Below are 15359 nucleotides of genomic sequence, written 5' to 3' on the forward strand. Positions count from 1 at the left end.
TGTTATTTCTTTTTAAAAGCATTTTTAGCTGAGATAATTTCTATGGCCACTCAGTCCTTTAACTCTGTTAACACTTTTTATTGTTTAAGGAGACTATTTTTAAAGTAACCTAATTATTAGGAAAAAAAAGAAGGAAAAAAACTTGTTGCATATTCCAAACTGAAATACAGCAATAGGTGGATAAAATTTTGGAATAATTACTTACTAAGCACGACTGTATACTATAAAATCACTAAATGTGTCCTCAATATTTGCTTAAATATTACACAAGGATTTCCATTTCTTAATAAATTTTATTAAATTCTCATTAATTGTTTTAATTTCTGGAGGTGAATGTTTTCATTTCCAAGACTGAGTCAAGGTATTCAAATAAAATTTCAGTCAGTCAGCAATGTGTCAATGACTAAGATAATTCTATTAAAACAACACCAAACACCCATACGAGCAAACAAAAATATCCTTTTGTGAGAAGATATCATATCTAAGTGGACATTCCTTCAGTTACATGGTCTAGCACAGAGATTCTTTCTGAATTGATCAGTTATCCCTGACAACAACATGTCAAAAAGACTTCAGGAAAACAAGAAAAAAAAAATGTTATTCCAAGTATTTATAAATTATCAATAATGATAAACAGACGTGTATGTACCAAACTAAATCCAAACACTGATATTTTCTGGAGAACAAGGCATTAGCACCTTACTGATGGTAATAACTCTTCATTTATTCTAAACAGAGGTTAAGGCCCAATCTCAAAATATTAATTAATCCCTTCTCAAAGGCCAGTGCTCACCACTGCAGCAGTTACATGGATTTGTGGTCTTAAGCTATTCAAGCCCAAGTGAGATCTCTTGAACCAATTTGTGAACCAGCAAAATAACTTCCTTATCTTTTATTCTAGTTATTGGGTATTTCAGTCTTGGACTTATTTTCTTTACTATTTTTGGAATAAAATGACAAGAAAGCAGGTTGAAGATTTCATTACAAGATTTTGAGTCTGTTTGAGACTTTGGCTGCTACATTCAAGCAAGCAAATATAAACTCAAAAACATTTGGAGTGTATTTAAATGAACCAGTATTGTTTGATGCTTCAGCAAGATGCTGAGAGGAATTATGGAAAACACAGGATTCATAACGCCCTACAAACTTTCTTAAATAATGCCAGAACTTGAAAGCTAATTTTACACTCTCTACCTTGGATAGAAAATCCCAGCACTAGATAATTTCTACTGAAAAAAACAAACCCACAACATTTGAGCATGAACTCTCATCCACGGGTAGGTATTTTGCTAAGGAAATATATCAGTGAGGTGAGAAGTGTACTTACATGATGAACTGGTTGGAGTATTTCTGTCAATAAATTCATTGAAATTTAATAGAAATTCAGTGTTGTTTTCTGATTTTTTAACATCGTTACAGTATTCTCTGAAAAACAACAAAACATCAGATTTCTAGTATTTTTTCCTTGTGCTACTAAAGCAGAAAATTTAAAAGTCCAAGCAGGCTTGCACAAGGATTATGAAGTAGCTGGTACTGCTGTGTCATTTGGCTGCCATGATCAGTATTTATTGATTACCATATCAATTATTCAGACATCTGCAGGAAATAAAGTGTTCAAACACCTGCCTAAGCTTTTGTCAAGATTTGGATTGTAAGAAACCTGTATGCATGAAATAGGGAATAGATTCCCAGAAAAAAAAAAACTGAGGAGTAGGACACATTAGGACATCATTGTCTGTACACTAAAAATATGCCCAGTGAGTTTAAATTGCTTCTGGATTAACCTGTACTGGAAAGAACCTGGGTTGCTGGTGAAACACAGACACACTATGCTCAACTCAGGCCACATTTATAGGTTAAGGCCCTATCCTTTGAGAAGTTTTAAATGCAATTTTATTAGGGTAAAAACCACATGAACATATAAACACTCTTTGTTTTGAGTGTCCTGTCCCTTGTATAACGAAATAAAACAGTATCTTTGGGCAATTCACTGAATGCAGGCAAGCAATACAGAAGTCACTGGCATTTTGGAGGCAAATATTATAGATGAATGGCATTAAACAACTTTAATTAAAATGTAAAGTGTGTTTAGCAGTAAAGCAGGGGGCTCTCTTTTTAAAGTGAGCTTTTATATGAATTCAGTTTTACACACAGAAGAAGTGTGTTCAAGTATTTCATATGACTAAGATATCTTATTAACCTTTATTTACCTTACCATAAGCCAGAGATACCACAGGTAGAATTTACCTTACTATACCAATATTCACATTTAAGCAGAGCTACATATCAAATAGACTTTGTTCTGTAGGACAGTAGGGACTTGCTGGAAGCTGTAATAGGTACAATTAATTCTCAATAAATTCAGTCTTTCAGAAAAATTAAATTGAAGAGTTAATTTAGGATACATTTTCAGACAGAAGACTTCACATAAATGAATCTATTAATTGAAATCGATCTATTAATTGAAATTTAAAAGTATACAGAAATTTATCAGATAAAAAAGAATACAACAATTCTCAATTATCTTAACTGTACAGCATTTCAATTCTTTATCATAACTATCTTTTAGAGGAACTCAATTTTTAGGAAGTCTTTATCATATCAGGTTTTCCTTGCAAACATAATTTTAAGAGGGAAATTAGAACTGCAGAATTTCACATTAAAAAACCAAAACCTCAGGAAACTAATGAATTTAATAAATTTTCAATGACTTAATAGTTTTTTTGTTCAATTAATTGAAAATTGACTAATATTTAAATAATAGAGAGCTTTGAAACCCTTTGTCTTGAAGTGGTCAGCATTATGAAACCTATTTTAAAAATAGTTGTAAAATCTTAGAAGTCAGAACCACAAGAAATGTGAAAAAGTTTTCCATTAAAATATCAATATCAGTTTTTGCAGTTCTCTGACTAGTAGCAGAAATCAGAGCCTGAAGATGGTATTTACATTCCAGCATGAAAAAAGATTGATAATTTTTTACCAAATGAAGTTTTATTGGTCAAATCAGTATTCTCCACGTGCCAATAATCAGATCAGATGCAGAAATAACACATTACTGGGAAATCCACCAACCTGGGTGCTAAAAATGTATAGCCAGATTCATCAAAATGATCAAGCTTCAGGGTTTCTGTAACTAAAGAGATGAAAAGTAAACACCAAGTAAGTAAACTGGAATTTTTACCATTGTTTCTCTTATCAAACTATTTGGCTAACTTTTGCATGCATCCATGAATTTAGAAAGAAATGTTTTAGACACTTTCTCCCTAATGAATTCTAGGCTTCTCAGTATTTCACAGCATAGAAGAAATTACTTGATTGTTATATACAATGTACAACTGGAAACAGTAAGGTAATATCTAACAATTTATTTAAGACATTTAATTAGCATAGCAACATGAGATATTTTCAAATATCAAACAAATATCAAAAAATTGCAACATTTTCACTAGAAGTCAACTCTGATACAATTAAATGATGCTGAATTTTTAGAACATGAAGAAAAATACTGCTAATAGTTTCTGCAATGAAGTGTAAAAATCTCAATCGTAGTAGCATCACTGTAAATCCTACTAAAAAAATGGCTTTAATAGATGCTATCACTGAACACTGATGGGACCAGACAAAGAAGAATTAGAGATTAGCAACATATTAAAATGTGCATGAAAACAGAAAAATACTTCACTTTTGTTTTGCCCTTTCTATTGCTATGGTACCCAATGATCATGAAGAGAATCCTGAGATGAGGAATACAGAGGAGAATATCCAGTAGGAATAGAAATATAAGTGAAAAATATCAACTGCAATAAACAGAAGGAAATTGAGCAACAAGAATATACTTGCCCTTTTTGGATGTCACTATCCATCAGAAAGAGAAAGCAGGGAAACAGAAAAAAACAGGGTAAAGCACAAGGGGTCACAAACCAATATTTTATTCAAACAGCCCCTTGAATAAAAATATTGCACATAGATTCAAAGGTTCAATTTACATACAGCTGTAGTCTGGAAAAAAAAAGACAAACATCTCTGAAGACTGAAGAATAGGTTCTTAGTTATTTCTCAGTACCTTCTATACACTGTGGCTATTTCAAGGGTCTGTTTTGCAGGTTTATTGATACAAGTGCAAAAGCAGATGATCTAATTCATCAAGAGTATTCCATATTGGAAAAAGCTACAAAATAAATCACTGATTATTAAAAGTTGCTCTATTCTTCTTCATATGTGGGAGCTATGGTAGAAGAGAGTGATGTAGTGCTAACCAAGTTTTCTCCAAACTGACAATATCTATGCCTCTCTGAGGTTTTTTTGTGTTTTTCAAACTTTGTATTTAACTACATACTTTTTCTAAATTTATCATAGCACCTGGAAAAAGTTAAAAGGCTGTGATTGGTTCTATTTTGTGTATACCTAGACTACAGTTAAGCTACTCCTAACAAAAAAAAAAAAAAAAAAACAAAAAAAAAACCAAAAAACCCTTTGAATACTGACAAGTATAATTTTCAGCTATCACTTTAGAATCTGTAAATGGTTTGAAATCAGTCTAATAAAAAACTACAATGCAAACATCCACAAAAACTAATTGCAAAATAAATAAAACCTAACTGCAACCCAAACCAAACAGGGATTTCACATCATTCTAGCAGAGATAATTTGCTAAATATTATCCTGTAACTAAAATACAAAAAAAGGTGTACTCTTACAGTCTATATCACTATATTTTGCTAATAAAATAAAAAAAAATTAAAAAATTTTTATCCAGACCCTTTTTTTATCCAGACCCTTAAAATGACAGCAATAGAGGATACACAAAGCAATGATTCTATAGGCACAGAGCAAGGGGTAGGGGTTGTCAGTGGAACTGACATGTTCTGCACATATTCTATTTTTATAGAATATTTCTTGCACCTCAGAGGTTACAACAGGTTAGAATCATTGCTGAAGATTTTGGGTACATCATGGCAACATCACCGAATTCCACAAAATTTATGAATTTCAAACATTGCTTTTTAAGTGAATCTGAGACTTGGCAATACCAGACAAAACCAGGGAATCTTTACAGTACTTACATCTGGCTAGAATTATAGGTTCATCTATTTTGGCTTTAATATAATAAAAGCTGTATGATGGTAACACCAGTGCCAAACTGCAACAGAAATAAGACAAGTAAAGCAATTATGTTATTTGCAGCAGTTTTCTAGTTTCAGCTTCTTTGTGTTTTGAAAGTAATTAACAATTTTGTAATTTGGACTGTCATGAGATGAGGCACACACACTGTGAAATACCAGCTTCACACTCAGGAATAGACACAAGTACATTTATGCCAGTCCTGATCATCCCTGAGTTTATTTTCATTCTTATTTACATTTTTAAACACAAATGTTGTGTTGTGTTTCATTCTTATTTACATTTTTAAACACAAATGTATCTGCACTGTTTAGCAGATAAACAAGGAATTTCCAAATAAATGCAAAAAAAAAAAAAAAAGATTTTTGGATCTTCCTCTGACAGACTTAACATTCCCAATATAACATGTCATGGTAATCACTGAATGCAAAAATATCACCTAGGACTGTACTGATTTGCACACATCATATAACCAGAGACTCTCACTAATAAAACAACCAACAATATTCTCCAGGAAATGCATCTGGCAACACTTGCATTAACATCCATTGCATTCAGGATCCAAAAAAATATTTTCTTTAATCATGTAGTCACCACCAATAATTATTGAACATAGTTGTACAATAATATTTTAAGATTTGCAGAGCATTTGCAAAGTTTTCTTTTATATTAAACTTATTTTTGTTAAAAATGTAGGAATTATTTTTGCGGCTATATTCTACACATATGTAGAAGAGTTCAGTTCTAAAAATGCATGTAAAGGACAGGAGATATGAGTAATCATTAAATAAGTAAGTATCATCAACTCCCAAGTAACATCCTTGATTTTTACACTTGGATTACATCCATGCACAACTGCAACAGTTCCTAATGAAGAGCTGCAGAAATTACCATTAAAAATCTTGCACAGTGGACCCATAAATGAGCTGACCTTTAGTGACACATTTGCAATTTATACAGAATATAAGTGAGATTGCTGAATATTTAGTGATAGCCTTCTACCAATTCTCCTCTAGGGAAATCAGTGGCAGTGTACCTGTCATTAACAGTTAATGCTAGCAGAAATTGCTAATTAAAATCTATAATTTTATGTTTAATAAGTTTTCTGCAAGGATACTCTGAGGATTTATTGCTATATCTCATGCCAGGAAGCTCAGGCAGAATTAAGAAGTCATGTAAATTTAATGTATTTCTCTAGTGATTGCTAGATGGCAGTCTGATAAAAACTTCCTTTTCTTACAGAGTATAAAGATAAAGGCAGTTCAACAGAAAAATTGGATAGTGAATAGAAGATCCTAGGTTTATGTTCTGTTGTTAAAATGGATTTGTTTGGTTTTACACTCAAATTAATGTTTGCATTCTCAGTGACTGTACACCTGGGCAGAAGACAACAGAAATTGAAATCCAGCTTGTATGAGGATTACTGTAATTCACCATAGCAGAAATAGCATTTTGGTCAAAATTTGACTCAATATTTATACCACTTAGTTTTGAACTAGAGTAGTTTAACTTTCCTGAGACTTGGAAAACCTTTTCTTGTTTTGGGTAATGTTAAGGAATATTTCAACATTCCTTCTAATATTACAATGTTGTGTACTTAAAAGAATTTGAAATAATATACACACCAGTGTCACCTTAGCCAGTATAAAAGATGTAATGCTAAAAATATTAACTAAAATTAACCAAAAGGACACTTAAATAAACAAAGGAAGTCAGTGGGCAGAAATGAGTTACCTGTAATCAGTGCCATTCACAGCAGTCCATGTATATGTTCTGTTTCCTTTATCAATATACCTCTACAAAGAGATATTGGTGAAAAATGGAATTATTAAAGTAAGGAGCTTCAATAATTGTGACCTTTCTTTGAGAAATACTCTGTAAAATCAAGTAAAAATCCTTTGTATTTCTATTTATTATTTTGCTAAAATAATGGGTTGAGCTGCAACTCTTTTCCTTAAATATACTCCAAACTTATGTTTTGCAAAATAATCAACCATATAATTTTTATTGAACACGAGCAAACTTAAATTTAAATAAAATCAGACAAACCTGACCTGCAATTTTCACATTAGCCAGACCTATACAAACCATTATCTGTGTGATTCAAATTTGATAGAAAATGTTTTCTCTTTTATAGATCATTTTGCACTTAAACTATGAAAAGATTAAAAAAAAACCCCTCAGTTATAAAAAGACTTTGTAGGTAAGTCTTTAAAAACAAAAACACCCAGAGCCAATCCTTTCAGGTCACAGCACCACTGCCTTAATGCATTTAAATTTGAATCATAACTACAGGCACAGTCTGGTAACTCTGACTGTATAGACACCCCCTGCTAAACTTAGCATGTGTTTCTAATCTAATTAGGAAGGTCCTGAATTCGGGAAAAAATGTAACATTGAAATAAATGTTTATTTTTAAAAAACTTAATACATTAGGATAATCTTTACCATTTGTTTTCTTGTGGTCTGAAAAATAGCATGATAGGCACAGTCCCACAGTTCCCCATAGATTTAATCATGAATCCACCTGGCTGACATTGCTTTACTCAGTTTTCCACTTTGAAAGCTGTAAGATTATGCCAGCTGCAACATATTATTACTTTAACAATCAAATTTTTGTAAGTATGCCAGCAGTGAAGACTGTACAGCTGTTGCACTGCAACACTGCAAACATTGGTGAAAGGTAGCACAGGTACACCTCCAGGTTCTTTCTTTCCCTATGGTAAAAGGATATTGAGAAAAATGACCATTTGGAAAGGAGGTGACTTGTATGACATTAATAAATTCAAACCCTTTCATTACCTGGCTGCTGCTTTTCAGTAAAGCATGATAGGAAGATAATTTAATAGTCATTTTTGAAAGAAAATTAAAAAAAGATGAAAGAAAATGAAAAAAAAAGATAAAAGAAAATCAGAAAGAAGATGCATATAACAGTGTCTTGTACTCTGATACACTTTACATTTAAGGTAAAAAGATGGTTGAAGAGATTCCTATTGAAGCCTATTTGCACTGAATGTGTACTTCAGGCTAAAATCAGCCACCTGAACCTAATGCTGGCAGTGCCTCCAAATCTGGCACAGTCTCATGGGTACCCCCACAAGAAAAAAACAGTGCCCAAGGTGGGAGGGGAGGGAAGAGAAGAACGGGGCTGTAATTAAATCCCGCTGCCACCAGCATTGCCACAGTGCTTGAAAGCAAATTGGCTGAAAGCTCCCTCCAAAGCAAACCCAGCAGGTAACACATCCTCACACCTCAGCTCCCATTTACCTTTGCCAACTTCCTCAGTGGGCACTCTGAGCCCATCCCATCCCCAGCTGATCACTGCCAAGGAACTCACACATGGTATTGCAGCTTTTGTGACCCTTCAGTTTTCACTACTGCCCACCCCTGCTGCCAAATGTGGCAATGCTTTTGTTCCTATGGCATCTTCTCTGTTACTTGGAAAGCCCCGGAGGCCCTGGGAGACTCCAGAGCACCCCACCCACATTTGCTACAAGTCCAGTCTCTATGCTGTAGTATGAAGTCATCTCCCAAGACACTGCTGGGGCCAGCTGCAACACAAAAGGAGAGCGATGCAAACTTAAACCAAAAAAGCAAAACAAAAAGAACATAAATTTTAAGCCCGAAGACTGCAACTGTCAGTTCAGAGCAACCGACCACATCAGCCCATTTTATAAGAAAATATATGAAGCTATCAAGTGCTAAGTGATGCATGGCTCATGCGTGGCCCGTGGTTTAAAGCAGCTTTTTTCTGGTTCTAGCAGCCTGGAGCTGGGAGCTGCAATGGCTGGAAGCAGTCATCATAGCCAGCCAGCTCTGGCTGCTCCTTTCTTCTCTCAGAGAGGTCTGGGTAGAGAAAGAAATCTTGGGCCATGGTGAAAGGGAAGGTGAGGATAATTAATTTCATTGGCATTGAGACATCTGGGATCAAAGGCTTGGGATATTTTATTCCAACACAGATTGTGGTCTGGGCTGTGTGTAACTGGCACATTCTCATGCACCCAGGGATGTTACATCCTCCCTCCTGCCCAGATACTGTAACTGACTTCAGCATTTGCAATACTTCCCTCCCTCTTTCTTTGGGCAAAGAGTTGCAGGACCAACTGTTTCAGGTCTTTTGTAGAACAGAGCCTGAGAATTGTACAAACAGCCTGAAATCTCTTCAAAATGTTTGCCATTAATGCAATTTCTTGTACAACCAGAATTGTATTGTTGTATTTTTTGTGACCTTCTAACCCTTCCTCTTCCAACCACCTACACAGAGCCTTTTTCACCCACAGATCTGGAAAGGCACTCCTGAAACAAAACAACCTATGTCTGAAAATGTCCCAGCATGGAGTCTCTTCCTTCAGTAGCAGTTTATCCTCAGCTCAGATGCCAGCAGGGCTTTGGACTCTCTGACAGTGGCTCAGGAACCACCCAGTTTCCCTTAAGGGAACGGACTGGTGGCATCCTAAACATCCTAAACAGCATGGGCTCCTGACACAGGTGAGGGGCAGAGCCGGCATCCACTGGGGCTTAGCCTCTCTGCCCCAGAAAACACCTATTTGTGCACCATTCTCCAACACTGCAACCCTTCAGGAAAAAACACAATTGTTTCACAGGGCAGGATTTACCCAGAGATTGTAAAGCAGTATTGTAAAGCTTGGGTTTAGCATTTTACTGTAATAAGCACAAAACAGTAAAGGAGGCAAGGGCACTGCAAGGGCACAGGTCTCTAGAAGAATATGGGAAGAGGGGAAAGTCAGTATGAATTAACTGCAAGCAATTCTTCTAATTATTGTTATGGTGAGTTTATATCTATGGGTTGTGCAGTGTCTGCTAAGTCATCAAATTAAATATCTTCGAACTGATTTATGGTCAGAGCAAAAGAGTTCCAAAAAGCCATTGTGGAACTGTAACTGTGGGGCACACTCTGGCCAGAGCTGCTCCTTCAGCACACCAGTCATGATTTCTTCTCACTGAGGTCCCCATGAAGCAGAGCACCCATGTAATGACCCATATCAAATCTGAGTATTTCCTATTGCTAGAAAATGTCTGCTTATTAGAGAAAACAGTAGCAATGCTTTTCAGGAAAAAGTATTTTGGACAAGAAAATAAAGAACTCAACAAGCTGTTCAGAAAGTACATGATATAACTGTAAGATGAATTTGCTTATCCCAAAGAGTCTTCATTTATGGCATAAAAATATTACTTTATTATTTTTTCTCACAACTTTCTTCCCATTCAACCACAATATAAACTACCAAACCCATCCTCACACATCTCTGCAAGCAAATTAAGCACTTTGGTTTGGAATTCATGCACAGAAGTAGGCTGGGTCCATTTCCTGTTGAACAGAGTGTAAGACCTCATCAACAACTGCCTGATTAATGATGCACCAAAGAAACCAAGAAACAAAACAATTCTTTTTTTCCTGAGTACATTTTTTTTTTTACTATAAGCTAGTAAAACTAGTAAATCTGGAGGGAAAAAATGGTACAAATTGTCATTACAAAATGAATATCACAGCATTTCACCATTTCACATTATTTTTCTGGTTTGGTTTGTTCCTGTAAATGTAACTCTTTGGGTTCCTATCTTACCTCATCTTGGGACTTGACCAGTGTTTCAAATGTTTTTTCTCCACTTTCTCCATCTATCATTTTTTTCCGAATCTATTGGCAAGGAAGAAAAGGAAAAAGTGAAATAAAGAGAAAAAAGTGTAGGTGTTGCATGTAACATGAATAATCATTCAAGTGATCAAAATATTTCTTAAAAACACAGAAAATTCTAATGCAAATGGAAGTCACAACTCTTAAAAAAACAAGTTTTGTTTACAATTTTCAGATTTTCCAATTAGAAGTTGTTTTATCCAAATATATACTCAATCAGTAGAGTTCAGAAGCAACAATTCTGATATACTTTCAATTGCCAGAGCATGCCATAAAACTCCTTGATGCTGGGCACTGACAGAGAAAATGAATTCTGTGTGCATGAAAAGAAGTTTTGCCTAGCATTTCTTGTGCCTGCCAGCACAACTGTGTGATTTAGGTAGTAGCACTGATTCACAAAAAGACTTTTGTATCAGTTCAAGAGTAACTCCCCTCTGAAGCAGACATTTCAAAGAAACGTAAGGCAGAATTAAACAGATACCAAGGCAGGCTGATTACCGTCAGTATAAAAGAACAATTTCAGTGAAAAATATGTTAAAAATGTAAAATGTTTAAAAGCCTTTAATTTGATTTCAGAAAAATAACTAATTTTCTTAAAAATGTATAGCTTCTGTATATATTACAAAATCAGTAACTGAAAAATATACAGAGGAATTAATTTGCTGTCTACACTTAGCTTTGTTTCTCAGTTCTCTTTCTTGCCACAGGAAAAAATCTTGCATTAATAGGGAAATACTTTTAAAATATTTCAGCTAAATATTCTATTAAAAAGTGTTATGTTTTGAAAAATTTTTCTAGCTTCCTTCCCAGGAATTGGTATTTTTATGAAGAAGAATATAAGTAGCAATCATTGTGGTTTTCAAAATGAGAGGAATATAATGCATTGCCCTTGCCTATCAATAATGCTGGGGTTTAATTTGTCTAAATATAACTTCTCTATATAAAGTCATCATCTTACCAAATTTAAAATTCAGATTTATACTGAAAGAGATACCCATTCAAAATCTGGAACATTCATTGCTTTGCAGTTATGACATGGTGAAATACGAGCAGCAACAGGCACTAAGAAACCAGGTAATCTCACCTCAACTTTAATATCATTTTCCAATTCAGCATCTAGAAAATCCAGTGTAACAGGTTCCTGGGATTTAGGATTCTGAAGCAGAAGATATTAAATGATCAAATAATAAAGACAGAGTATTTTAATATCACAAACAACTCTAATCCCTTCATTTCAAATTAGCCTACTTTACTGGGTTTACTTACCCATCTATTTTAATCTCTTGTAGCATTACTGGTGGCCCTTTCTCATTTATTTTATTTTGTTGAATAGAGAGTTTAATTGGATAAGTGAAAATCAAATTAATACTAATTGCCAGTGTCTGTCCACAGCCTGTCATGTATGGGGCTCATGCTGAGGTGCTGCTCCCCCTTCCCCTTCTCCTGGTATGTCACAGATTGTACTGCTATGGGAGGAAGCAGAGGATATGGATCTCTCACTTGATGTCCTGCCTCCAAGAAAGGAGAGAGAAATCTGGGAGAGTTTTCCACCCAACCAGTAAGCTGGGCAACTGTAATCTGCAATTTTACCAAGAGTAAAATACAACACAGACTTGCTGATGTGAGGTGGGAATAGACTACGGTTCAAGATTCAAAAAGGCAGCAATTACAGCCAGCCAATTATTTGGGGTTTATAAAAAACAAACCCCACTTTTATTGTCAGCATTGCAGGACTTCCCTGAACACCTTGGAGTTTCAAAAGCATTTCTCTTGACATCAGTACTGTTATCTCAGTTCAGAAGATGGAAACCTGTAGCACAGAAATACTGAAACCCAAGCTTCCAGACCTAAGGAACATTGATGATGTCAACCCTCAACTGTGGAGCACAGAGAACTTTGATGACATACATCTGTAGGAACCCTGGCCCCACAGGAGTTCTGGAAGGCAACTGGAGCTCTGCTGAACTAAATTGGACCACCCTCCAGCCTCTGCTCCTTTTCTCAGCTGCAGTATGCATTTACTTGGCCAGAGCCATCTTCCATATGAGTTGTTGGAATCCAACTTTTTTTCTGGCAATTTTGCCTGAGCCCCATTGACTTTATATTGTGTGTGGTGTAAAAATCATCCATCCTCATCACCCAGTAGTTATTTAATGCACCCCCTAAAAGCAAGTGCATTTCTTTAGAACTAGGAGTATGGGGATATATTACTTAACCATTTAAATCTGACAGTTTGGAGTAGAAAATTAAAAAGAAAATAAAAATAAGGGATTTCAGCAATTTTGCTATACTGACATATAGACTAAAGTCCCTTCCTTCAAAATTACAATTATATTCCTCATATCTTAGCATTCTCTGGCAAAGCTAAATGACAAATGTACATGTGACTGTTCTATCAAGGAATGCAAGCATGTTTCATTGCAAAACATGTATGTACTGGAAGCAAGTAATATCCTGAACAAATGGGAAAAGATGCCTTCATGTAACAGTCTGGAGTACTAAGAGCTTAACAACAGCCCTTATTTTCAAGATTGTAATATAGAATAGTTCCAGAAGAAAAAATAATATTTCTTCCTTTTCTTGAGGACAAAATGTATATGTCTCTGACTATACAGAATCATTCTTGTTCTTAACAAGACTTACTGTCTGCTAAGATAAAAAACAATACTTTTATTCTCAGGAAGAGAATGTGTACTGAAAAGATCGCAGACAAAGATTCTGGGTGTTTCTTTAAAATATTTACTGAGAACTTCAGGAAAATTTTTGTGTATCTATTTATATAATATTGATAAAACTAGCAACTTCAATATAATGGCATTAACGTATGCTCCCTACTAATTCAAAATTATTCAATTATTGCTATGCAGTTGCTTTTCCCTCCCAACAAATTCACACTCTCAAAATAAGTAACAAAAGGCCAAAATGTAAAAATAAATAAAAATTTATGTATCTTACATGCAATGGATAATGAATAGCATGGTCAAACCCAAACAGCATGCATGAAGGCATTGGCATGGCAGAGGAGGCATTTATGGAGTTCACATTCCATTCCAACACACAAAGGAACAGAGAAGAAAATGAATGGTAAAAAAAAAAGAAAAAAATAATAAAGCCATCACATCAAATCAAGGTCAATACTCATTTCAAATGATAACCTGGGCTAGTCATAGTCAAGGAGTCCCAAAGACAAAATAGAAAGCTTTAATTCTGTTAAAATTCAAGTACGTATTAACTGTTCTTCTTTTTAAGATTTATATCACTTCACATTTCTTATATGATACTTATTAATCACTTTTAATAGGCACATGTATAAATACATTCTTAGATGTGCCTGAGGCACAAAGACAACCACTAAGAGCTAGAACAGAAAATTCCTACACTGCTACTTTAAAAGGGAAGACTAATTCCCCTTTATGTCTCCTTCCCCCAAGAATGTTTTTACCAGTATTTGGGCTCCATAATTTTTATTTCCAAGGTTGCCATTTACTGGGGTTTATTCCAAGCCACGAAGAAACAAACTTACAGTTCAGTTTGTTCTTCTCTTTATCCAGTCATGCCTGTAACATGACTGGAATAAGCACACCACCACCACCACATTCAGCAGCACAACTTAACAAAACAGAACAGAAATAAATCACCAGCAATGAAGCATGCAAACAAAAGGATTGCAATCCATTTTCAGCAGGACAAATAAAGGCAAGGATCTATAATTTCAATGACAACTCATGAAGGAAACAAAGAAAGAAAGAACTGGTGCAGCAACATAAAAAAGTTAACTAAAATGTTGTTTTTGTGTGTCTTGGGAGGTCAGTTCTCACAAATTCTATGGATGACCTTTGCTGTGTTGCAGGAGCCTAATTCTTACTCATACCTGCAGTGAAGAAAAAGGCTACAGGGCTTTTAAAAGAAGTGATGGAAAAAAGTCACAGAGGTAAACTCAGGAGCATCTGGAGTGGGTGGGAGCCCAGAGCTTTTCCAGTGCTGCCCTCCCTGGGCAGGCAGTGCCTGGCAAACCCAGCAGCAGCCAGGCCACACCATGGCAAGCTGAGGAGCCAGGGCTGATAAGAAAACCAAGATTTTTTTATGATTCAGTGCTGATTTCTCCAGTGCACAAACAAAAAAACTCAACCCTGAGGTGGCCTTCTACACGTTATGAACACAGCCACCCAACACTTGCTGAAATCACTGACCTGGATCAGGATTTTACACCATGTTTTACTGGTGCTGCTATGCAGGCCACAAGTTTTGCTTTACAGATTCCCATATGTACAAGAAATCAAACTTGATATACTGTGTTTAAGTTTACTATTTTTCTAGTTACATAGTTAATATATTCCTTTAGTGATTTTTAAGTTTTCATTAAGTGTTTTTTGCTCAGGAATGGCATTACATAAACATGACTAGTTACACTGTCCAGGCTAATGGCAGTTAATTCTGTGCAGCTAGGTCTGCTAAACTGAGAAAATCCCACATAAATTGCAAATAGAATATATTCCCTACTCTGACTTCCCCAGGAAAAAAGGAAAAAAAAACCTGAACAACTCATCTTCTGTAATTTTATGCAGCATACACTGTACAATAAAA

At 35.1% G+C, this 15359-nt stretch overlaps 1 protein-coding gene across 2 annotated transcripts in view; it reads right to left on the reverse strand.

Annotated features, from left to right (window-relative positions):
• Window positions 1–15359, reverse strand: part of CACNA2D1 (calcium voltage-gated channel auxiliary subunit alpha2delta 1) — a 366545-nt gene that overhangs the window by 27344 nt on the left and 323842 nt on the right. The window contains exons 19-24 of one of the 2 annotated variants that reach the window (XM_066550936.1): window positions 11860–11931; window positions 10707–10778; window positions 6856–6917; window positions 5064–5140; window positions 3073–3133; window positions 1328–1425 (exon numbers count right to left, since the gene is read on the reverse strand). In XM_066550936.1, the coding sequence (XP_066407033.1) occupies window positions 1328–1425; window positions 3073–3133; window positions 5064–5140; window positions 6856–6917; window positions 10707–10778; window positions 11860–11931 (442 nt within the window). Of the gene's footprint in view, window positions 1–1327; window positions 1426–3072; window positions 3134–3750; window positions 3856–5063; window positions 5141–6855; window positions 6918–10706; window positions 10779–11859; window positions 11932–15359 lie in introns of those variants that run through there. The other variant, XM_066550937.1, reaches the window with a different exon arrangement.

Source organism: Molothrus aeneus, chromosome 5, assembly GCF_037042795.1.
Source record: "Molothrus aeneus isolate 106 chromosome 5, BPBGC_Maene_1.0, whole genome shotgun sequence".
Taxonomy (NCBI): domain Eukaryota; kingdom Metazoa; phylum Chordata; class Aves; order Passeriformes; family Icteridae; genus Molothrus; species Molothrus aeneus.